General features: G+C 45.0%; 1 protein-coding gene across 1 annotated transcript in view; it reads left to right on the plus strand.

Annotated features, from left to right (window-relative positions):
* The first annotated feature begins 349 nt into the window (after positions 1 to 349).
* PAX5 (paired box 5) overlaps positions 350 to 25,427 on the plus strand; it is a 218,491-nt gene continuing 193,413 nt past the window's right edge. Inside the window, exons 1-5 of the mRNA XM_084628658.1 lie at positions 350 to 648; positions 8,404 to 8,569; positions 13,502 to 13,699; positions 19,470 to 19,534; positions 23,925 to 24,053. Of these exons, the coding sequence (XP_084484784.1) occupies positions 606 to 648; positions 8,404 to 8,569; positions 13,502 to 13,699; positions 19,470 to 19,534; positions 23,925 to 24,053 (601 nt within the window). The 5' untranslated portion in view covers positions 350 to 605. The remainder of the gene's footprint in view (positions 649 to 8,403; positions 8,570 to 13,501; positions 13,700 to 19,469; positions 19,535 to 23,924; positions 24,054 to 25,427) is intronic.

The following is a 25,427-nucleotide window of genomic DNA, read 5'->3' on the forward strand; positions in this document are numbered from 1 at the left end:
GCAGCCGAGACGGGCAGCGGGATGGGAGCGCAGCGCCGGGCGCCGGAGCCTGCCGGGGCGGAGCGGCGGGCGTGAGGGAGCCGCGCAGCCCGCCCGGCATGGTCGGAGCCCCCGGCCCGCCTCGCCCAGCGCCCTCCAGCTTCCCCGGGGCCGGGAGCCCCCGCCGCCTCCCCGACAGGTCCCGCTCCGGGCCCCAGCTCGCCCCGCGGCCGCCCGGCCCCGGATCGCGGCGTCCCCGCTCCGCGCCTCTCCGGCCCCTGGATTGCTCCGGACCCGCCTGAGGAGCTGTGCCCGCTGGGGGCTCGCCTGACCTTCGCCATGGCGCCCTGAGCCGCCCCGCTGCTGGGAGCCCCAGAGCCGGCGGGAGACCGGCAGGGACCGGGCGGGACCGGGAACCGGACCGTCCCGAACTCCTCCCCAGGTCCCGTCCCGCCGCCCGGAGTGACCGGACATTGCCGCGCTGGGAAGGAGCTTTGTGGGGTGGTTTGTGGCCGGCGTGGAGCTTAGAGGTCTGGGCGGTCCGTCCCCGCAGTTTGGGCTGACGGAGCGGGGCTGAGCGCCGGGGAGTTTCAGACCGGACCGGACCGCTGCTGGGGACCGCTCCGATGGAAATACACTGTAAGCACGACCCGTTTGCAGCAATGCATAGTAAGTAGGCGGCTAGTTCCACTTCTCTGACATTTAGCGCCGATCCGGCCACCCTGCCCGGCCCGATCACACAGCGTCCCTCCCGAGCGGTTATTCAAGGGGGGTCGGTGTAGCTGCCTCTGGGCATCACGAGCGAGGGCCAGCCGCACTTGACCTGCGCTTTGCAGGGAGGATGGAAAAGAAAACAACAGCCGCCGCCGCTGGCTCGCTCCTTCCCCCTTGAATTCGCGAGATAAACTTCTGCGGTGTTTCTAGAGAATGTGTGTCACCTAGATCCCCATGTACATGCCACTCCGACCAGCCCTTGCTAATCATTGTGTTGTGAAAGCCAGAGACGGAGTGCACAGAGAGAAAACAGAAGGCAAATTTCAAACCTTGATTTACCTAGGTCAGGTATTAAAACCACTGGGTGAGGACTACAGAGAGGATCGCATGGTTAGATCTTTGCCATCTCACAGTGAGGTTCAAATGCCCAAAGTAAGCAGTACAATCAAACCCCCTTAAATAGTTCCACCAGACAGACCTGTTCCTTTTTGTAAGTCTCTTTCCCCCCAGTCCCTTTTTGGCTGGCTTAAAAAGTTGAGATTTCCCTTAGTCGACGTTTACCATTTGTTAATTATTTATGTACAGATAATTTTTAAGACAAATCTTTACTAGCAAAAATAGGGGTTGGAAATATTAGGAACAGCCTATTTTAGTGAGTATCATTTACTCTCTAGAAGAATGAATTGATGTACAAATATTTCTAAATCAAATCTCTCTCTCTCTCTCTCTCTCTCTCTCTCTCTCTCTCTCTCTCTCTCTCTCTCTCAAAGAAAACATTGTGTTTGAAAGATACAGAAAAGTTTGGTCTGCAGCATTTTTGCTAAATGTAAAATATCGATTTAGCCTAAAAATACCTAGCAGTTATCAATGATAAACTGAGTCTAAAATAATTTTCTTCTAAAAACGTTGAATTAATTTTTGCAAGACCAAAGTCTGAGGAAGGGGGAACGTACAACAGAGTCCAAATGTTAGAACTAGCTGTGTAAGTTAGCAGAATGTGGACAATGTGTTTGCTTGAGGTTTGTTGTGAGAGGCTGGGAGAAGATTTATCCATTAACACAGTGTTATGTGAAATGACATCTTCTCTCACGGTGAGTTAAACGCTGGATTAGATCTAGAGATTTCAAGGAAATATAAAGTAGAACTAATCACATTTCCCTTATGCACTCCAGCCTTTTAGCCAAGACAGATTTGTTTTCAAAATAAAAGAACGTGATATATAGATAGACTCTATCTATCTATCTATCTATCTATCTATCTATCTATCTATCTATCTATCTATCTATCTATCTATCTATCTATCTATCTAATAAATTTAGAATAGGACACAGGGTAGATGACTACAGAAGGACAGACTGTAAACTTACAGGGAAGTGTAGAAGATGAACTACAAAGACAAACGCAACATTTTTGATTTAAAAAACGAAGGTTATTTTTTAGCTAAATTGAACGAGACATTTAAAACATTTTCAAAATAACCTGCTTCTAAAAAAAGGAAAGCTGCAAATGGAAAAATTGACTTTGATTTTTTAATTTACAAATCAAAATATTTTAACTGATGTGCAAATCGAGCTTTTCATTTAGGAGAAGGACAGTTTGAAATATGATTAATAGTGAAAAAACAAGATTTCTCCCGGAGTTGTCTTTCTGCTCATTTGACTGGCAACCATATGTGGAAAAGCCACCAAGGGACTTAGCTGCTTCCTCCATTAACCTAAATAATGATAAATCAATATCTTCTGCAGGAATGTAAGGGGAGGAAAAGAAATGGAGGGGCAAAACCCCAGTTTGATTATGATGCTTTTTGCTATTGCAGTCAATCTGTTTCTGGAAAGATTTAGTGCAACTGACTCCAAAGAAAAAAATTCTGGCTGAATTTTCAGCTGACCATTAACAGCCATTCTGTTCTCCCTCATGAGACACATTTTACCTAGTTAAAACGTTTGAAACAATAATATATATTGATGTGACTTCGAGGAAAGGGATCAGACTTCTTCCTGCACAACAGCCCAGACGCTGTTTTGTCACAAATGTTGATTTAGTCTTTAGCATCCTCAGCGGGCGAAGACAGCTAACGCCAGCCCCATCAGAAATACTCCCAACCTAGAACCTGATTTGGAGCCGAGAGCAGATAGATGCCCACCAAAGAGCGGAATTCCCTAGCCGGAGGAATCATTTCCTAAGGAAGTATGTAGCAAAGCCGTCACACAGCGGGAGAACAAACGCTGAGCAAAGAGCGGAGTGCTTACAATGCCTGCGGTTTTTTCTGGCCCAGGAATAACAATCCCACATAGTTTCTTCATTCTCGTTGGAGGGGAAAGCTTGAAACCCGCAGGCAATGAGCCCCTGGATCCAGCATCGATGCAGTGTGTGCATAGACGCCAATATAAGGAAGAACTAAGGGTCGTTGCATTGTGCTATGCTTTTGCTACTAGGAAAGTCAATATTTTACAGGTGGGGACCAACACGTACCTGCCTATCGGTCTGGCAGCATGCCCCAGTGTTTATATGTGTTTGATACATGGTAAAGCAGTGAATAGGTGGGATCTGAATGGCATGTTCCTTAGTTTAACTACCTACCCACGCAGTAGGTTGGCTGGACCTGGGGCTCACCCCGAAAGTCTGGTCAGTGGTTGGGCTGTTTGAGCGAGTGGCGATTCTTCCGCTGCTTAACAACAGTAACCAGCCCGGGGTGAAGAACAAGTCCCCCACCTCCATCGCTTCCCATAGCTCGTTAACGACCCCCCGCCCCGCCCCCGATCCCTGCGGATTTCCTCTGTCTAAAAGTTTTGGTCGTTCAGCTCTCCCGGCTCTTTGCTTCCCACGGGGGCGAGGGGAAAGGCTGAGAGGTGAGGCGCAAAGGCGCAGGGCACTTTCCCCACAGAGGTTCCCAGTTGGCACGGGCGGGGAGGTACGCACAATAGACCTGCCCAGACCTCACCTGCGCTCAGATTAGCCCCAAACCAAACCCGAATAAGCCGACAGCTCCTTCCTTTCCTGCCGGGCGCCGGGCTTCGCGGCAGGCGGAGGGGCGATCTGGTCGCCGTGCCAGGGGAGGGGAAATACCGCGCGCATTTCAGCTGGGGGGAGGAAACAGACAAAACAAGGATGTGCTGAGTCAGCTGCTTCCCCTCGCCCTGGGGCGACCCTTGCCGCTGAAACCCACCTGAGCGGCCCCCCGAGCCCGCGAGGACCCCCTTGGAAGTGGGCTGGGCTCCAACAGGAGGGACCGCCAAACGGGCGGTTAAGAGACGGACTTTCCGAATAAACCCCGGACACGCTGCTAAAGACAATGAGAATTCATCTGGAAGGGCGCCGCTCTTTCCGTCGGTTTGCCTGGCTCTCCCGGCGTTTTCTAATCTCGAGACCCGAGTGGGAAAATACTGCAAAGGTGCTTGGTTCCTTGCGGTGCTGACAGTCAGCTTTACCTTCTGTAAAAGAGTTCCCACCCATTTCTAGGGGCGAGGGAATGTTTACAGAGAACACCCTGGGGGTTAGTTTTCTCCAGGACACTTCTAGGGGGAAAAAACCAACAACTTTCTTTAATACCCCTTGTTAGCAAATGGGGCGGCTCTGTTGAGAATCAGCAACCCTTTCCCTTACAGCCAGTCGACGGAGCAGCGATGCTGGACTTAATGCTTAAACTGCTGCTGGAATATGTGTGTGCATTCACAGACCCACAGCTCTATAATCTGTCTCCTTCTTTCCCTCACGGCTATGCGTCTATTCTTATATTACACACATATATACGTCTGAAAACATACTAGACATGTAGGGAGTGTGTCCACACAGTTGTGTGTATATGTAATGTACATATATAACACATAGACACAACAATACACACACACTCCCTACATGTCTAGTATATATTCATACATATAGGTCTATATGTATTGTATACTTGAATACTTCTCAATGAAGACTACACAATACATATGTACATACATATGTATATCTGCATACATGTATGGATTGTGTGTCTATATTATATTATATTATATTATATTATATTATATTATATTATATTATATTATATTATATTATATTCACAGAACAATACACACAATCCATAGATGCGTAGTATATATACAGTTTAAATTGCTTTAACTTTTCTCAGCAATAGGCACAGTAGTATAGAGTGCTACAAACTTGCCCCAGACTGAGATGCTTTGTAATTTTATACCGCCAGCGGTCGCCTGGCAGAGCGCAGTTTTCTTGCGTAGCCCCCCGGAACACACAGCAGACCTAGTCATTTAATAACGTGTATTTTTCACAGGGAGGGACTAGTTACCTCTGTTGCCCAGCAAAACTCCCAGAGCTGGCTCTGCTAGACTCGGGGCGGCCTGAAATCTGCTCTGGTGGTTCTGCAGGGTGATTGGCGGCAGGAAAGAAGATCTGATTTTTAAAAGCATTTTTTTTTTTTTTGCCTTCCTTCAGTGAGAACTTCCATCTGCTAGCCAGAGGAGCAGGTGATAATGGGGACAAATGCAGTGGAAGAGGAGAAGGCATCCCCACGGATGGATCGTTCTCCTTTCATTTGAACTAGTTATTCCTTTCCCATCCCATACATTTCTCCAGCCGGAAGATGAATGGTGCAAATCCGAAGGCCCGTTAGCTGGCCGTAAAAGGCTCTGGGATGCTCTTTTACCCGGCTGCAGACGATTTGAACGTAATTTAACCTCTCCTGCTCCAGCACACCAATGCAGGGAGCGCAGTCCACCCCGGCTGAGCAATTTGCTCTGCACAGTGGCCCTAGCTGAAGAGGATCATCTCAGAGCCTGGGCTGGTGAATATCACTGCTGAGCCCTGGTCTCCATCGCCTGGAAAGGCAAGTGGGGATGGCGAGCTCCCTGGCTATTAAGACTTCGCCTCAGGACCAACGTGGCTTTATTTCTGGTGGGGTTGGGGTGTTCATTTGCCCCCAGCAGCATGTTAGAGCTGTACGGAGAATACAGAGATTTTCAAACTCTTGGCTAATTTGCCTGGTCATTAGCATAGCGCAGCTTCCCTTTGTTAGGCACCCAGAAGGATCCAACCCTGCCCAGGTTCAGGAATCTCTTCCTCAGCACAAAGCTGCTGCCGTAGAAGCTCGCCCCAGGGGTGGCCAGTGTTATATATATTTTTAAATAAAGCCACCGACTTGATGATTTATCGCGACATCTTTATTATTTAGCAGCTGTTAACAATTCTGTCCTCTTGGAGGGAAAGTCCGGGCTGGCGGGGAGTGCGGTACCTTTTAGGTGTGACTCTAAAGCGTTTGAATCTCCCATAGCCAAACTGGGGGCTGTGTGATACAGCGACAATTTGGGGCTATTCCCCCGCCGAGAGATCTTTGTTAGGCAGGTTTTTGTGTCCTTCCCCCCCTCCCCCCCGTGGGAGGACTATAACTCCCTTTCGAGACTGACTTATTTTAAGTCACATCCAATATTTATTGACAACAAATATCAACGCACGACGTTCCCCCGCCTGTATTTTAATAATCACCTTTACACTTGAAAGGAAGCCCGGGACACTCCTGCAGGTGTTGATTTTTGGCTGTTTGGGGGAAATGCGGATGGCTGACCGGCGTGGCCTTACTTCCTGCCATCGAAGTGGATGGGGAAGTTCAACTCGATCAGGGTGTCACTTTCGCCGAGGAGAGCTGTCAGGGCATGTAGGTAGCTGACCCCCCTGGCCCTGCTGACGTGGGGGAGAGCCTCCCACTCCGCTGGTGACCCACAGCTTCCGCGGCTGCTGCTGGGCGAGCAAGCCGGCCTGGCTGGTCGCGAACTTGGAGCAAAAAGAACCGCACAACAGAGGGGCCCTTTGTTTAATTTTCCATCCAGAGGGCAAATTGTTCTAGGGCATGAAGGAACCTTTGACTCTTGGAGAGCTGGATGCCTACAAAACACCGAACTTGTAATATTTGGAGGGAATAATTACAAAATTAAAACCCTTCCCCAAACAAAGTCTTAGCTTTCAGTATCAAGATTCTTTCTTTCTTTCTTTCTTTCTTTCTTTCTTTCTTTCTTTCTTTCTTTCTTTCTTTCTTTCTTTCTTTCTTTCTTTCTTTCTTTCTTTCTTTCTTTCTTTCTTTCTTTCTTTCTTTCCTTCCTTCCTTCTTTCTTCTACTTTGAATTGCTTTTCTAGATGAAAAGCTAAGGAGCTCTGCCGTTTTTAAAAAATTAAATATGATGTTAATAATTTAATATAATTGAAATTGCTAAGGAACCAGAGGCCAGTTTGTTTCAGTTAAGTGGAGCTGTACCTGTTTTTTGCTATTAAAAACAACAAGGACATTATTTTTCTGGCCTTAAAAGCATTTCAGAATCAAAACAGATAGGTTCTGTAACCCTACAGTGCTGGGATGGTTTACTCTGGAAAATGCAGCACAAGGTTATTCTCAGACTTCTCTTGATATGCTCTGAATAAACTTATTTTTGGAGCAGAAACACCTGGAACCTGAAGCTTCCACTCAGATCTGGTGTGCTGAAAAAAACGTTCACTTCTGAAATGGGCAAGGAACTTCAGTGAGGGGCTGCTCTGTGTAGGCTTAAACTGGCTTGAGTAATCAAATATTTTATGTGGATTCCTGATGTGTGCTGACAGTTTTAGAAGGTGTTTACAAAGTTTGACAATAGTTTGTCAATGGGGAAATGACAGGATGTAAATAAAAATAGTTTATACGATTGTTTTTTTTAAGCATTGTTTTTTTAAGACCTGTCAGCTTATTCTGTACCGTCCAAGTTCCCTGTAAACAGAGATTTTTCTTACTACGTTTTTGTTCCAGTTTTGGCAACAGAGCTGTCTCTTGCTATTATTTGTTTTCAGTTTCACCAGCTCTCTGTTATATTTCGATGATTAACAACTTGAGAATTAATTATATTTTGTCGCTTGCTACATGGGATTATTACATGTTCCTTGGTTTTACACAGTATAGCTGCTACGTATCTAGCTGGGTCCCATTTCACATCAGATATATGATTCACCTTGCTAAAGGTGGACAGTGCAAATCTGCTAGAAAAAGAATAATATATAGGTGTGGGCTAAGCATTCACATTTCATTTGTGGGACCATAATGTCTGCAGAGGCCGCTGTAAATTATAACAGCAAAAGCCATTCCATATTTTTCCCCCTTTGATTAAATTAAGCATTAAGCAATCATTTTGGGGGGAAAAGTAAATGATCATTACATTCAGTGCAACCCTTTTCTGACTGAATGAAACTAAATTTATAAGGAAAATGGTCCAAGTCTTATTTGAACACAGCCTTATATTTGTAGGGAGACTAAAATTCACCTTTTAACCATGCAGCTACAGGGCTTACTCAAGCAGTTCTTACTCAGGCACCATCTCCCACTGGTTTCAAGGGGAGATGTTGCCTGAGTACTGCTGGTCTGGGCCTAAAAATGTAATTTGAAAGGCTGTTTTACAAACTAGGGTCCTGATTTCAATGTCACTTAAATCAGGAGGAACTCCATTGAAGCCAGAGGGTTACATTGGTGTGAAATTGCTGTGAGAACAGAATTAGGTTTCAACTTTTAAAATTCTTCCTGCCTTGGCAGTAAGGGATGATCAGTAATTTGAAAATGCTTAAACTCTTGTTGAGGAGTGAGGCTGATCATAGTGAAGGCGGAATCTGTGGTTAAGTAAGATTGCAGTAGAGAAGTGTCTTCCAACTATCACAAAGATGTTGTTTTCTGCTTGTTTTTTTTTCTCCAATGTGTTTCAGGACATGGAGGAGTGAATCAGTTAGGGGGTGTTTTTGTGAATGGTCGTCCACTCCCTGATGTTGTCCGCCAAAGGATTGTGGAACTTGCCCACCAAGGTGTCAGGCCGTGTGACATCTCCAGGCAGCTCCGGGTCAGCCATGGTTGTGTCAGCAAAATTCTTGGCAGGTAACTTTGTTTCTGCAAAGGAGAATATCAAACACTGGATCAAAGATTATGAAACAAGAAACAAGTCAAATGGAGACTGATAGAAATGACCAAGGAATGACAGGAGACGGTATAGGATCAGTCAGTCACAATTTAAGATGTCTGACCTGGGAAGTGAAAGTGATTGATTGATTTGTTTGTTTATTTACTTCACCAAAAAATTCTTGCAAATAACTAAAGAAATGAAGGGGAGAGATGGCCCATGTGATCTAAGTTTCCTGCACCTGTGTGTACTGAAAAATGGACAGATCTGTGAGTCATTTGCAGTAAAATGGAAAAACCAGAAGTTATGAATCTGATGGTGAAAGCTGCCCCTTTTGTTTTCTAAAGAACATTCTATTTTTAGCACATAATTTCACTACCGAAAGCTACCAAGAGCAGTTGTCAGTCAGCACACTCATTTACATGGCCTCTTTGGAAATTTGTCACAATAATTTCATTTTAAGGCTTGTTTTATTTTTGTAATAAGATATATTCCTAATTAGAACACACAGTACCATAAGTAATCATTAACTCTCTTAATTTCGGTACTTTGAGAGTAGCCATCTGTTCTGATTGGAGATGCTCAACGTGGTATAACAATAGTAAATTAAAAAAAAAGGTGTGTATCATGTCCGAATTTGGTTTTGAACTTGATTTAGATTCAGGAAAGTCATCACTGCATTTTAACTCCTTGTGCATAAATCTGAATATCAGATATCCCTGGTTTTAAATGCACTAGAATGCATGTATCTTGGGAACTTTTACCTGCCACACTTTTCTATTACCTTCTATGTTCTCTTTAAAACTCAGAGAAGTGTTTTAAATGTTTACTGAGCATTAACAATTGAATTAACTTCATTGTTTGCATTCCACTGGTATTAGTCACATTTTGACCTTCACTTTCTCCTCTCAATTTTAATTGATCTGTTTTATTGGTCAGACTGTAGTTATAAAGATTGTTAGAGCAAACATTTGTCGAGCAGTGTACATAGACTCTTCCCCCTGAAATAACTGCAGCAGCAGTCCCACATGGACAAATGCAGTACTCAAAATGAAATGAATCTGGCAAAGCTAAGGATTTGTTCACCGTTATTCCATGAGACCCATTGTCTCTACTGGAGAATCTTCTCTGCAGTCTTATTCACATTGCTGCTATTATGCCACAGGGGCCAGTCAGAATGTATGCACAGAAGGTCCCAGAAATCCAGGAGACCTGGTTCTTCTCTCACACACCAGTTTTACTCCAGTGTAATTCCATTGGAACTCAATGAAGTTACCCTGGATTTTACACTGATGTAAGTGAAAGGGCACGTAAGCGCTGATATTTTTTCTCTTTCTGAGAGAGACTTTTCTTGTGTTTTATATGGGACTTTCCTGGCTACCACAGGCTGCTCCATTCTGTTTGATCTTTGAATCTTTTCTGAGTGCTGGTCCTATCTGTGACACCCTACCACTCTAGCCGATTTACAAACCATTTCTATTAGTATCAGTGCAAAGCTAATAAATAGGCAACTACAGGGGAAAAGTCCAACCACTTTACTGTTTCAGATTTGAATAGATTTGTCATTAGATATATTTGCATTATGGAGCTCAGAGAGCAGCTCTGGAGTTTTGTCATTTAAGTTGTCAACAATAAATTGGAATTTCATAGCTCATTATTTTCATAACTAATAATTATGGTGGGTAAAATGTCACTGTAATTGGAGCTGCCGCCTGTGGGGGAAAAAATATGAATGCACCACATAAAATCGTTTGAGTCCAAATTCTGGAACTGAAAGTTTTTGAATCCGCTTGTTTTTGGTCAAATGTTGGAAAAAACATGAAACGTTCAAAGAAATAAATGTGAGCCTTTGGGGCGATGGTCTGGATGGCGGCAGAAGGAGGCCGACTGTAGCTGATTGCAAACGGAGCATTACAGCGGGGGCGACTGCCCTGTGCCCATCTGAGGGGAGAATTGGCAACCTGCCCGGAGCTCAAGGGCAGGATCTAATTTGCATAAAATCTAGCAGATTGCAGCTGCCCTCATCTTTAGTGTGGGGTTGTAGCCAGTTGGAGAATTGCATTGTGGGAGCTGTAGTCTCTGTGGGACACACCCCAAGTTAAAGACGTGTGGAATTCTATAGGTTTAGTTGGCCTGCAGGTTGCACTTTGGTTGTCCCAGCTTTACAGGGAAATTGGGATTAAGTTATTCCGGGGCTGACTCTGTAAGGGCCTGATTTTATGCTCTTTAAAGTCATTGGAATCTTTCTGTTGATTTTAATGGGGTTCAGATCAGGCCCTTACCCTCTATGCCAATGTCCTTCAATGAGGGAAAACTGTTACCCAGCAGCATAGGGTCCTGTCTGTCTCAGAGTCCAAAAATGCAACACCAAACTGCTTGTCACTTGCCTGTTTCCCTGTTGCCTAGATTGTCCAGAACTGGAGCCAGCAAGAAACAAGGAACAACAGCCAGTGATCGTGCATGTGTGCAGGCCCAGGAGAGAGCGAGAGAGAGACTGGTTACACAGAGGGATTTTTATAAAATCTGCCATTTTTTATTTGCCCCATGAAAATTGTGAGCAGTTAGTAAAGCAGCATTAAACCCAGTTCTGGAGCTTTCACTCGCTGGCGGGATGCCATAAGTGAGGGTTACAAGGTCTGGGCTGCATGGTCATTTTTCATAGGCATGATTTTTTTAGGTGCAGCATGCAAACATGTTTTCGCCATTATTTCATCATTCACCCAGGTGCAGACATCATCTTGTCACTCCCATTAAAGGGATTTTTTTAGGCTCTGAAAAAAGAGTGCCCGCGGGACAATTAAACCGGTAATGCAGAAGAAATTTGATCAATGCAACTGCCCTTGATACACAGAGTTCAGTCCCATAACATGCTCATGCTCTTTTGCATCAGAGAGATTTTAGGAGATTCATTTTCCCGCAGACAATACAGATGTCAAATAGCTGCAGAGAAAATATATCATGTGAACTTATGTTTTTATTGGGTGGGTTCTAATATGGATCCTGCTAAAAATATGGTATATGCCAAAGTCAATGAACAAGTTTAGGCTGCTAAAGATGATTCAGCCAGGCAAGGTGTCCCTGTATGGAGAACCCATAAAGAAATGGGAGCTCTAAGCACAGAGGGCTTTTAGAATCAGGTCTGATAGGGAAGAAAGTATCAGTCTCTCTGCTGTTAGTTCTGGGCTTATTTTTATCTGTTCTTAGAAAATTACAAACTATAAAAAAGCACACAACATCATTGACTTACACAGCCAGAACCACGTCATCTCTTACAGCACAACTTTTAGGCTGATCATTTAGGGAGGTTGTCTTCTTCCTTAGATTTCCTCTTGGTCCTCTGTGGACAGAACAAGATTCCCACTTTGAGCAATACAGTAACAGCCGTTCTCAAACTATAAGTCGGGACCCCAAAGTAGGTTGTGACCCTGTTTTAATGGGGTTATCAAGGCTGTTAGACTTGCTGGGGCCCGGGGCCGAAGCTGAAGCCTGATGGCTTCAACCCTGGGTGGCAGGGCTCAGGTTGCGGGCCCCCTGCCTGGGGCTGAAGCCCTAGGCCTTCAGCTTCGGCCCTGCCCACGGTAGTGGGGCCCCAGGGTGGCGGGCTCGCGTTGGCTCAGGCTTTGGTCCCCCCTCCTGGGGTTGTACAGTAATTTTCATTGTCTGAAGGGGATGGCAGTGCAATGAAGTTGGAGAACAGCTGCAGCAGAACCTCAGAGTTACGACCACGTCGGGACTGGAGGTTGTTTGTGACTCTGAAATGTTCGTATCGGTGAACAAAACATTATGGTTCTTTCAAATGTTTACAACTGAACACTGACTTCATGCAGCTTTGAAATTTCATTATGCAGAAGAAAAATGCTGATTTCCCTTTATTTTTTACGTTTAGCACAGTACAATGTTGTATTTGCTTTCGTTGTCTCTGCTTTTGCTTGATTGCGCACTTCCAGTTCCAGGTGAGGGGTGTGGTTGACTGGTCAGTTTGTAACTCTGGTGTTCGTAACTCTGAAGTTCTCCGGTAGTTTCCAAGCTTTTGTTTCAAGAAAAAGAAAAAAAGAGTCTGGTTCCCAGCTGGCATAAATTGTTGCAGCTACACTGAAGGAAGGGGAGTTGGTCCCATTTAAACCAGCTGAACAGCTGTCAGTGTCTTTAATACAATTCTCTGAAAGGGCCTGATCCTACCACTCTGTCTGATTGGAATAATTTTTAATCACATGAGTAATCTCACAGGTGTCAATAGAGCAATTTGCGGGCCAGGGTTATGGTATCAGGCCCTCTGAATTTAAAGAAACCAACCACACTACTTTCTTCTGAGAATAGTGATGAGGAAATATTTGTTTGCTCCTTAAGAACTGGATATTGAAACCATAGCTCCCAGGAAAAGAGAATATAACAAAATGTTACACTGGCATACTTACTTCAAATGTCCTCTGCAAATATTTGTCATGATACTACTTTACCCGGCCTTCATGTGGGGGTGAAGTGATGACAAGGCATTTACATTAATGAAGGCGAATTTCCCTCGAAACAGTAATTTATTACAAAAGAGTTCAGTACAAAAATAATGGTGCTGAATGTGATTTGTTTCTATTATTGCCCCTACCTCTGATTAATAACACACATTTCCAGTTAATTTAGGAACTCAGCATGCCCTTTAATCTTGCATTGTTTCTATTGTCTTGCTGTTATGGAAAAATATGTGTTTTATACTGGGGCCCATTTTCAATGACTATAAATTAATCCATTGGGGAGATAATGTCCTACGTAGCCAGGAAGTGTGAGTGAAAGGGCAGATGTATCGTAGAAGAGACTGGAGATGCGTTGCACTAAAATAGTGCACACTGTAAATCTCCAGCCTTCCTGGCTGTCAACTCTTAGTAACTAAAGCTTTGTCTTGGATTTGTCTCTCCCAGGTACTATGAGACTGGGAGCATAAAGCCTGGAGTGATTGGAGGATCCAAACCAAAGGTCGCCACACCCAAAGTCGTCGAAAAAATTGCAGAGTATAAACGCCAAAATCCCACCATGTTTGCCTGGGAGATCAGGGATAGACTTCTAGCCGAGCGAGTGTGTGACAATGACACCGTACCCAGCGTCAGCTCAATTAACAGGTACAGATTTGGACAGCACTGGTCAGCGGCTTTCATGGCTGGAATTTGCAGCATCTCCTCCGTTGGGTTCTTCCTGGGGCATTTGCAAGTAATCCGCTTTGTGTTTGTTTCCTGGATGACTTGGGCAGCCCTGAAGGCCAGTAGTTGAGCACAGAGGCAAGTGTGTGGCTTCTTATGAGCAACTGCTCTCACCACGCAGCCTGGCTGCTGCATCCCATCCCGACCTGCAGTTCTTTTGCTGTTAAAGTCCCATGCTGATTCCAATGGAGACTGCTCGCAGGGTTGGATTCGGCAGCAAGGGATTTCAGGGTATAAACGTTCCCTAGGGATAAGGTTGAGACCACCAGTCACCTGGACTACCGGTGATCTAAAAAAGCTTTGAATTCAGATTCAGCAGAGGGTGGGAAGAGTGAGGTCTAGTGGTTAAAGCACGTCAACATTTCTGGATTCCCTTAGGCCAGATTCATGTTCGGTGGGGTAAGGTACTACTCACCATGAGTAAGGCTGATGGAATCTGGCCTGTAACCTTTACATGCCTCAATTATCCACCTGTAAAATGAGTGGTAAATGTACCTATCCAGAGGGGTGTTTTGGGAGTTAATTAATTTTTAAAAGAACTTTAAGAACCTCACATGCAAGGTACTACCATGGGGCCCGATCCTGCATGACAGGAGCTTTGCCATTGACTCTCATGGACACAGGATTAGAGCCCTGCAGAGGTACAAAGTATAATTACTTCTTTTAACAGGTTTCAGAGTAACAGCCGTGTTAGTCTGTAGTTCACAAAAAGAAAAGGAGGACTTGTGGCACCTTAGAGACTAACCAATTTATTTGAGCATATTTTGTGAGCTACAGCTCACTTTATCCGATGAAGTGAGCTGTAGCTCACGAAAGCTTATGCTCAAATAAATTGGTTAGTCTCTAAGGTGCCACAAGTCCTCCTTTTCTTTTTACTTCTTTTAAAGTGCTCCACCTTAAATTAATCTTAACCAGAACTATTTAGGAAGCCAACACTCTCTTGCTCGATGGATGGGATGCTAGCTCACACCGAAGAGAAAAACCAGTGTTCATCATGACAGTGTTGAGAAACATCTTGTGAAAAGTTACAAAAGTCAGTAACAAGTGTTTAATGGAAGAGATATGAATCCCCCAAACATTCTAGATGGTAAGCAACAGCCCTCCATCCTCTGTGGTATTCTTCTCAGAGGGCTCTTTATAGTTGACAATACAGGGTGTAGACATAAAACCCCTTTACATTTAAATTCAAAGACTGTGTGGGGCTGTGAATCCATTGTGTGTATGTGTGTGGTTTTAAAAATCAAGATAGTTTTCATGCAATTTCATCCAAATCCCCAGAATGCAGCTAACTCTAAATTTCCATGTGTGTCTAGGGTCATGTAATAAATAGACGCCATATTATTTTGTATGTCTGTTTGGGGATCCCAACCTGGATGCCCTTGTGGAATTGCCCCTTAAGTATTAATAATCTCTGACATGATACATGAAAAATAATGGGTGGCCCTTTACCTCCTAATCGAATGTTATGTGACAGATTTATGGGAATAAGTGCAAAGACTGGGTAGACAATTCAAAATGTTTAATGCTGTCGGCAGTTTCCTAACTGTAATGAAATCCTAGCAGCATTCAGTAATACTGAGAGATTTACAGATTTTGGCAAGAAAGAGATTAGTTTGAGAAACAAAACAGAAACCAGGGGCCGAAAAAAAATCTTAATACTATATGTCCTCAGATAACCGAAGGCCAGCTCTACGCCCACTGGAATCCATGGGAGTCTTTCCATTGTCTTCATTGGTAGCATGATTATTATTTTTAATTATTGCACATTGGGGCCCGGTCTTCATTGTGCTAGGTGCTCTATAAACACATAACCAAGAGACACTCCCTGCCCTAAAGAGATTACAACCTAACCAGGCCTCTCGCATGTTTTAATCCAGTTTTCACATTTCACTCTTTTGTTGCCTTCTCTACCACCCCAGTGTAGTTCTTGTACCAATAATATCATGGAGTGATCCCATTTACATGTTAAAAAATTGTTCTGGGATTTGTAAGTCACCCCATTTGGTGGAAATCTCATCCTTTCTCATCCATCTGCAGTTGTGGCTCAGAACCTCCCTTTGAAACACGTTCAAGCTTTTTGCATTGGTTTGTTTTATGGTGAAGAATCGTTTTTGCTACCTTACAGCCCCATCCTGCTGTTCAGAACTTGCAATTGCATGTAAGAAAAACCCTACATATGGTAATAAGCCAGGAATCTACTCCAAATACATGAGGTCCCAATTCTGCAGCCTGTTCCTATTCAGCTCTGCTCTCCCTGGGACGCAAGCTTGGGATTAAAGTTAAGCATATACTTAAATGCTCTGCTGTGTTGGGGCAGTAGGGTCTGATCCTGCATATCTTTGCTCATGTAAGGTAGTCCCACTGCAGTCAATGGATGTCTCATGTCGTTAAGGACTAATGTTGTCACTGGGTTTGCTGGGTCTGTCCCTTTAAAAGCAGATATCCAGTTATGGGGGGCGGGGGCGGGGTCTGAGAACCCTGTGGGAAGACTACCCAGCCAGAGGATGATTGTCTGACATTCCACTGCATGTGACCTACAGTCCATAGCAGTCTCTGACCCCAGCTCCAGAACAGGAGCCATGGGGCTGGTGCACAAACATAGGGTGATGTGAAAGTCCCCAGTTAGTCTTAACTATGACACGAAGGATTTGTTTTTCTCTAGCCCTTGGCAAAGAACAACTCCCACATCCTAAGAAGGCAAAGCACAGAATTTCTAATAGTGAAAACCATCAACCCGAGCAGAGCGCCATAGTGCAGACGCAGGGTGGGACAGATATAATATACACTCGTGCACATTACATACCTACATGTGTATGTCTGTACACAGGGCATGGTAACATTAACACAGGATAGCATTTTCAAAAGCAGTTAAATGATTTAGGAGCATTTTCCAAAGTGACTTGGGGGTGATTTTTAAAGGTATTGAGACACGTAAAGATGCAAACAGGTGCCTAGTGGGGTTGAAAATGGACTTATAAATCACATAGGTGCTTTTAAAATGTAACCCTCTATCCATTGACTTTGGATCCCCATCGGAAGTTGTCCAGTAAGAGCTCTTGCTCCTGGTTTGTGACATAAGTAGTTATATGCAATGGCTGCACAGCCCATTTATGTGGAATAAATGGAGGGGAGTCATGCCACATCCCCACTCCTCCTGGCCTCCCTGCTTCATGGGGGGGAAGGAGACACTAAGGAGCCAGCCCAGTGCTGCTTGCAGTGAAGGCAGAGCTGCACTGGGGAGCTGGCTTGCATGCTGTGCATTCTAGCCGAGGCAGTTTCTTATCCCGTGCTCATCACCGCAGGACAGCTGAATGCCTCCTCGTACAGCGTGCCTTCCAATAACACCTGGCAGGTGTCTGTCACATTGATTAATGCACGACTGGACGGTGCTCAGATACTATGGTGATGAGCCAAGGATAGGAACCTGGATAGAATAGAATTCAGAATTTGGGATCGCCTCAATTAATACAACCAATACTTGATAATATTAATGAATATTAATCATATGATACCCCTCAGCAGGAGCAAATTCATGACAATAAGGTTTAATTAATCAGAATTATTAGCTTCACTCATGTAATCTGCAAGCTCACCAGCTGCTTTATTATCCTCTAGCCCTCCAGAAATAAAGATATTTACGTGTAAGAAGGCCCTGAATTCTCTCGATTCATTCTGACAACTCAAAATCTTTGTGTAAAGTGTTATTTCCTCCCCTTCCTTCTCATAGAGATGGATCCACTTGAGGAGCTCAGTCCTGCTCCCAGGTCGGTGGCAAAGCTCTCACTGACTTCAGTAATACAGGATTGGGCCCCTGCTCCAAAAGGCCTAGCTTGTTGTTGGGGGACAAGAATGCTGGCAGGCCCTGAGTCAGCTTGGCCCCACCACTGGGAGTGTAGTGATTCGCACTCAGCACCTGGGGCTGCTTCCCAGTCTGCAGCTTTCAGGGCCAGATGGGAGAGGCAGGGAAGGAGTCAGTCCCCACTTTAGGGAGCACGTCTCATCAACTATTTCTGCTCAGTAGAGAAATATGGGGCGGCCATGTGATCAAGTGCCTAGTGCACGGGGCTGGGACTCAGGAGACCCAGACCCGGATTCTATTCCTGGCTCTCTGACTGGCCTGCTGGGAGATCTCGGGTGAGTCATTTCCCCTTTCTGTGCCTCAGTTTTCCCTTCTGTAAAACAGGGAGCATGATACTGACCTGCTTTGTACAGAGCAGCAAGACCTTCTGATGAAAAACTCCTGTATAAAGAGTTATGTGCTGTTACTATTGTGGTCACTACTGAATGGCTGTTAAGTCATAGAAAAAGAACTAGTGGGAACAGATAAAAATTCTGCAGAAAACTGATTTTACATAAAAGGACTCTGAATGATAAAACCCTGATCTGGGAATAATTTTTAAGCTTCTTCCTCTTGCTATATGCACAAATGCAGACCCCCACAATAACTTTACACAGTCGGTTCATGAATGAAGTTTTGACATTCTTGGGTGAACGTATCAATGTGCAAAAAACTGGTGTATAGCAAGGCATAAACTGGGAATCTAGCTTGTTAAATAGCCCCAGGAGAAATCATCACCACAGCATGCTGTCAAAATAGTTCATAAAATATACACATCTACTATGAGAAGCATGTCAATGAACTATGTATTAGCTGAGTCAAGACCACTCTACAGTTAGTATTTGGGCCTGATGTTCCTTCCACTGAAGTTCATGGCAAAACGTCCATTTATGTCATGGGGAGAAGGCTCACACCCTGTGTCCTTCCCGTTAATACATTGTCACTGCAGTTTTTGCCAACGCATTCCTGTTACCTTTCTTGATGACTGCCCCCTTTCCATAAAGCCACCATACACCCTTTCTTTTATTTCTCTGTATCCTTCGACACCACATGCCCACCTGTAACAGATGCTGCTCCGTGGGAACCCTGGTGTAAATTGGGAGTGACCCCTTTGAAATTCATAGAGTTACTCCAGATTACACTGGTGTAAATGAGAGCAGAAGATGGTGTGAGTGTCCAAGTATGAGAAGGTAATTGTTGAGTTTTGCTGTCTTGCGTTTGGTCCAAGATTTGTTGCTTTCAGTATTCCATTTGATTTGGGGTAAAAACTTCAAACACTCCTCAGAGACTTAGGAGTGTAAGTCCCATTTTCAAAAGTGACTTAGGGCCAGATTTTTAAAGGTATTTAGGCACCCAAAGATAGGTGATAGGTGCCTACTGGGCTTTTCAAATATGTTGGTGCCTAACTCTTACTGAAATCAACGGGAGTTTGGCACCTGGGCACTTTTGAAAATCCAGCCAGGCATGTATCTGTATTTTCAGGCACCTGAAAACCTTAGGTGCTTAGGAGCCTAAATCTCAATGGAACATGGGCTCCTAACTCACCTAGGCCCAGATCCTCAGCTGTATTTACATGCTTTACTCCCACTGATTTCAAAGAGGTTCCTAAATGCCTTTGAGGATCAGGATCTTTGGCACTTTTGAAAATTTGGCCCTAGATCTGCCCAGCTGTCTAACTTTTACTACGCTTCAATGGAATAATACAGGAAGAGATGTTTCCTTTACCATCTAGGTGTCCTGAATGGACAAAATAGCTTCTGATGTTCTCCATGCACTGCTCTTATTTACCTGCAGTTTCTGCAGTGTGCATGCCTCATAGTAAGGAGCCATTTGTTTCTTTTCAACTACATGCAGAATCATACGGACTAAGGTACAGCAACCACCCAACCAGCAGGTCCCAGCCTCTAGTCACAGCATAGGTAAGTCAAACTTTTTTTATGTTAAAAAATAATATAATGGAATACAAATATTCTAAAGAACTTTTAATCATTCTTATGGACAGATAATTCTGCATAAAACACTTCAGCACACGTCCTAATGCACCTTCTTTGTCATTCTGCAAGGGCTGAACATGGTAAATGAATTTTATAAATACTGCTAAAAGGTTTTGAATTTTACTGATTATTATGATAAATAGCTTTCACCGTGAGACAGAAAATTGAAATCTAAACCAAAAAAGCCCCACTAATGGGGGTCTATAGAATGTCAGATAATTAAAGTAATAAATCAAGAAAGGGTTACTTATTCATAACATTTTCTGCATCATTAGTCAGTAAGTAGTTTTGAATGTGTTTTTTTCTTCCATCAACTAGCCCTTCTATAATTCTTTGTGCATTTGCAGTCTTGAGTGAAGAGGTACCAAAACTTTCCAAACTTTCTTCTCCTGTTCTTCCCTTCTCCTTCCTAATGCAGATGTTCAGGCCAGAGCAATGTGCTCTAGCCAAGTTCCGATGCCACTTATGTCAGGAGACAGCAGCCCCGGTGAACACATTTTTGTGGTTAATGGAGTTGGTGGCTTCAGTCCAACTTTCTTGTTCGTGGAGATTTTTGACCTCTCTAAACATTGTCTTAGGCACCTGCATGTATGTCACATATTCTTCCTTTGTAGGCATGTTCACTTCAGTCATAAGGTGGAGAATTCCTCATTTGAAATTTCCATTTCCCACAGTATTCATGCCTCCTTACGTGCAGAATGCAATGAAGGCAGTGAGCGGTGGACATTATTTACTTCAGTTGAACAAAGATTTGTCCTTTATAGCTAATCCTTAGGAGGTTAAACTTGGGTTTGCTTTCTTAGTAGCAAGGCGTCCCATGGAGGAAAGGGAAAGGAAGATGGACTTAGGGTGACGGTACAAGACTTAGGCAATCTGGGTTCTATTACCACCCATGCTACAAAATGGGACTGCCAGTAAGCCACCTTGCTTCTGGGTCTGGTACCTCATTCTGCAAGTAGCCCTTGTGGGATAAGGTATTGTTCAATGTAAGGAAAGGCAGCAGAATCTGGTCCATAAGCTCTCTGCCTTAGTGTCCTCATCTGTAAAATGGGGATAATGCTAACTTCTCAGGAGTGCTGTGAAGTTAAACAGAAATATCTGGGAGGTGCTTTTTGCGAGACTCAGGTGGAAAGCTTGTGGGCGTACTGCTATATCCAAACATTTGGAATCATTTTATCAAGAAAGTGACTCTAAGAGCCTCCGATGAAGAAAAGCAGCAGCTAGCATCAATTATAGTTTAAGGCTCGATTGTGTTACCAGTGAGCTCAATAGCAAAACTCCTGATGGCTTCAGAGGAGCCTTTGTTTATACAGGGGCAAATCCTGACTCCGCTTTGCTCTGCACAGACGGAAGCTCAGTGATTCATCCAGATGCTGTGGCCGCTGAGCACAAACAGAATGCTGACTCTCCCTGCTGGCATTCTGGGATTAGCAGCTGTGGGATGACCGTGTGACAGCCCATCCCCTCCTGCAGCCAGAGAGGGGATGTCACCCCACTGCCCTGGGCCAAAGGATGTGTGCACGCTCACGTTTCCCTGTCCCCAGGGAGGGATGGAGAGTCAGCTGTGGAGAACCTGAAAGAGGCCATATGGGCACAGCAACAACACCGGCTGGCAGCTCCAAATTTACATTGACCATCACTAATGCCACTCCCTGTAGGACAGGTCAGTACCCCACCTGGCCTACCGGGAACGTTCTGCCAAATGGAAGCAGCTTTAAGTCATGTCCTGGACAGCTCCTGGGGGCTTTAGCTCCATCCTCTCCCCAGCTGGGCCTGCCCATGTTGTGTGCTGTGCTCTTTGGCTGTAGGCCCCCTGGCAGACCCAGGCTTGCGGGCAGGTAGATTGTTACCTCCTTGCTCTAGGAGCCTGGGTTCTGCCTGTTTATGGTGACAGAATCCAGGCAGTGAATCATGCACATTGACTAATTCTTACCACATGCCAGGGTGGTGTATGAGGATGGATGGGGAAACCAGAGGAAGGAGGGTAAGTGCTGTGCCTGCGGTCACAGAGGGAGTCAGTGCTGGGATTCGAACTCTTGGCTTGGGCACTAATTCCATCTGCGTCCTTGGTCAAATCACTTAACCATCTTGCCTCAGTTTTCCTACTGGGAATGTTATTATTTAATGACTTGCTTCCTAGAAGTTGTGTGGAAGGTTAATCAGTTTGTGCTCACAAAGCATGTTGAAGATATAAAGTGCAATCTCTAATTGCTAAGCATTATTATAATTATGGTTATCCTATCCACCTAAAGCCATTCCACCTCTTTAAAGCTGTAAACTGATAACCAGACATTTAGACAATGTCATCTGGTCTTGATAATCCTTTGAAAGGTTCCCGTAGCAGGGCACTTGCCTTACGCTTTCCTCCTATTTAGTATTCTGTGTAATGCAGGCGAATGACTCCTCTCCCCCTGTTGCAGTCAGGATGAAGGGTTTAATACAAAAGGCTCACTGAAGCACTGCAATGGTTAGGTTACCAGCCCTGGGGTTCCCCCACTAATAATCAGCAGTCTTGGGTTGTGGCTTCAGGTTAACGCCACATCACACTAGATTCTTAATTAGTGGCTTAATATGTAACGTTACATTTATTGTATAGAGAATGAGTCAATTAAAAAAAGATAGACGGTAGATAAAACACAACTTGAGCGTTGACATTTGTGAGGTGCATATATAAGGTGTCTGATGGGCGTGGCAGTGAGACTGCTTTTAAACGGCCCTCACTGGTCCATAAAACAAGCACAGTGTAGTTATTATTATTATTAATTGGAGCCTAGTCAGGGACCGTTGTGCTAGGCGCTGTACAAACACAGAGCGAGAAATGGTCCCTGCCCCAAAGAAGTTACACTTGAAGAATAAGATGAGAACAGATGGAGACAGACAGACAAGGGAGTGCAAGGAACCAAAGACACAACGCTGTGTCAGCAGCTGTCCCATGGCACCACTGCCAACTCTGACTATTTTATCACAACTGTCACAATATCTGGTCTGTTTCCGAACGTCTGAGTTGCTGGAATCAGATTATGGCTTGAGAACCGCAGCTTTCATTAACAAGCTTCTAAGTCATGTGGTGGGAGAGAAAAGGGTGAGACCTGAACCCTCAACACTCTGACACCCAGAGGGAAATAAAAAGGACCCCACTTTTTAAAATTATTTTGTAAATCTAATGATTTTGGGAGCCTGATTCCTGCTTTCCGAACGCTTGGGTTTGGCACCATGGCCAACCGTGACTGCCGCCAGTCCGTGATTTTCATGAACAGGGGATGCCAGGAACCAGAACCACCGTGGTACTCCTAGAAGGGAAGCAACCTGAATGGAGCACTGCCCTGAGTGTTACTCTGGGCCCAAAGCTACTTTTCTTGCTATAGCGGGGCTCACTTAGTGAGTCTTCAAGGGCTTCAGAGTCTTGGGGGCCTTGTAGGCAATCTGGGGGCCTAGTGGCCAAATTATAGTCTGTCCTTCTCTGGGTTACCCCCAGTTGGGTTAGGGGCAGAGGGAAGGGTAGGGAGATCCAGGCCCTCCCTCTCCACTGGGTCCAGACCAAGGGGGGAGGCTGTATTTCCATCCCCTCTAGCTGATACCCCAGACCAGCCTCCCCTGGGCCACTTCCTACCTCCCAGTGCACTCTTTGTTTTGGGGCGTGATCACAGCCCTCTGCTTTCCTCCTCGAGGAGGCTGTTCAAGCAGTCGCAGTGATTCAGAGGGTCACTTGGGGCTGCCCATCTCCCTTCCAGTGTCCAGTAATTCCCCCTTGTGAAGAAGAAGGGGAGAGAAAAAGGGGTCAGGCCCCTGGCTGCCCCATCAGGCCTTGTCCCCAGTCCAGATCCTTCCCTTGTGGATTCCTCTATCCCAGAAGGTTCTAACTGGCTTCCTTCCTGCAGACAACTTCTCCTTACCTCTCCCCAGCTTGATTGCCAGACTCCCATTTTAATCAGGTCCTCCATTTGGAGCCTGCTCCTTGGCTGATGTGGGGCAGGGCCTTCTTGGCCCAGCACCGCTCCATCACCACTTTAGTCTGAGCAAGGGGGTCTGTAAACCGCATTGCATGTGAACATGCAAAGCCCCCATTGCAGTCCATTGTGTGCTTGCCACAAGCTATGCTCCATCAGCCCCTTTTCAAAACTCACGTGCCAGAGGAAACACAACAAAACAGGCATCACCATTCAGCTTCTTAGCTGGGGCACTGCAGAGTCACATGAAATTATTGTGGCTGAGGGTGTGGAAAGTGGTCCCAGGATGACTGGGACGGCAGGCGTTGTGGGCACGCTTTGGCTTCCATGTTCCACCAGCATGCTGACTGCTTTGCTTTTAATTACAGCCTCCACGGGGTCCGTGACCCAAGTCTCGACAGTGAGCACTGACTCCGCAGGCTCCTCCTACTCCATTAGTGGAATTCTGGGAATTACATCCCCCAGTGCTGAAAGCAACAAACGCAAACGCGATGAAGGTAAATGGGCCTATTTTCTCTTCGGTGGGTAGCACGTGCTGAAAAAGAGACGGGCGGCGTTAGAAAGATGGTCTCTCGGCTATTTGTCTTCAATATTCACTTTCTTAGAACTCACCATATTGAGTTGTGTCTGACATGGATCCATGTAATCTGCTTTTGTGACTTAATCTGTTAATGTGGGAACTGTTTCTTCCGGAGTACTATTGCACGACCAGTTGGGCTGATATGGCTACAGAGACGGTAGTGATGCTAAGGAGACATTGCCTCTGTGTGCAAGGTTTTCATGCTGGTGTGACTCCATCAATGGCAATGGAGTTTCTTCCGATTTCTACAGGTCTACATGAGATCACAATCAGGTCCAGATAGTCTGCCCCTGCTCCACTTGAAGTCAATGGCAGGTAGAATGGAAGCAGGATTGGTCCCATTGTCAGGTGCCAGTATTCATATATTATAAAGCACTTGGGATGCATTGCATTTTTCAATGACTTAAGAACAAAACTGAACTAAACTAAGAAAGCTTCCTGCCCATCAGGGCAAATGGCAAGATACATTATTATGATGGCACAACACTACACCTTGTTAAAAAATAAAATACAAACGAGGTGGGTTAGACTCGTCTGAGATCCAGATGGTTTATAGGAACAGTTTCCTTTCTCCAGCACTTCCCCAGATCCCACTGATATCAGTGGGATTTTTGACAGCGAAGGCTGCACTGAAGATGGCTTGATTTTGCTTCATACAGAGCATTTCCTATAGTTTTTGCATTCTTCTTAAGGTTCATAGTTAAATGTCACTGTGCAGCCTGGATGTCGCTTTGAGGAAGATGCTGCATTACCTTTAAAATTAAGGATAATTTAGGAAAAAGGACGGGCTATTCTGAGTTTGAATTTTTTTAAAGATGCCTTACATTAAACTGGCTCTTTCCTTGAAGGGGTGTAAGGGATGTTTCTTATTATCTAACCACAGGAGTTCCAGAGGGCTGGAAATATCATCAGGAGAACATGCCAGCCACATTCACCTATTATAATCAAAGGAGTGGGACAATTTTAACCCTGGGGCAAGTTTAGGGCCTGATTCTGCAGACATTGTTGTATGGGAGTGACGTCACTGGGACTTCTCACGCGTTTAAATTACTCGCGCATGGCAATGGTTGGAGGATGGAGGCCTTCATCTGTTTTCTTTCTGCCCATTTGTTGCCCTCTCCCCCTCCCCCCCGCTGCTTAAAGTACTACAGTCATTGGGTTCGTGGTCACAAAGCGCAGACACGTTCAAAGGACACTGCTGCTCTTGACGAGGAGCTCTGTTCTGCCATCCACGTGCATGCCCTGTTCATGGGATTTACACACACACCTCAAGGGGAGAAATGACCCCAGA

Source organism: Lepidochelys olivacea, assembly GCF_965140295.1.
Source record: "Lepidochelys olivacea isolate rLepOli2 genome assembly, chromosome: 5".
NCBI classification, from domain to species: Eukaryota; Metazoa; Chordata; order Testudines; family Cheloniidae; genus Lepidochelys; species Lepidochelys olivacea.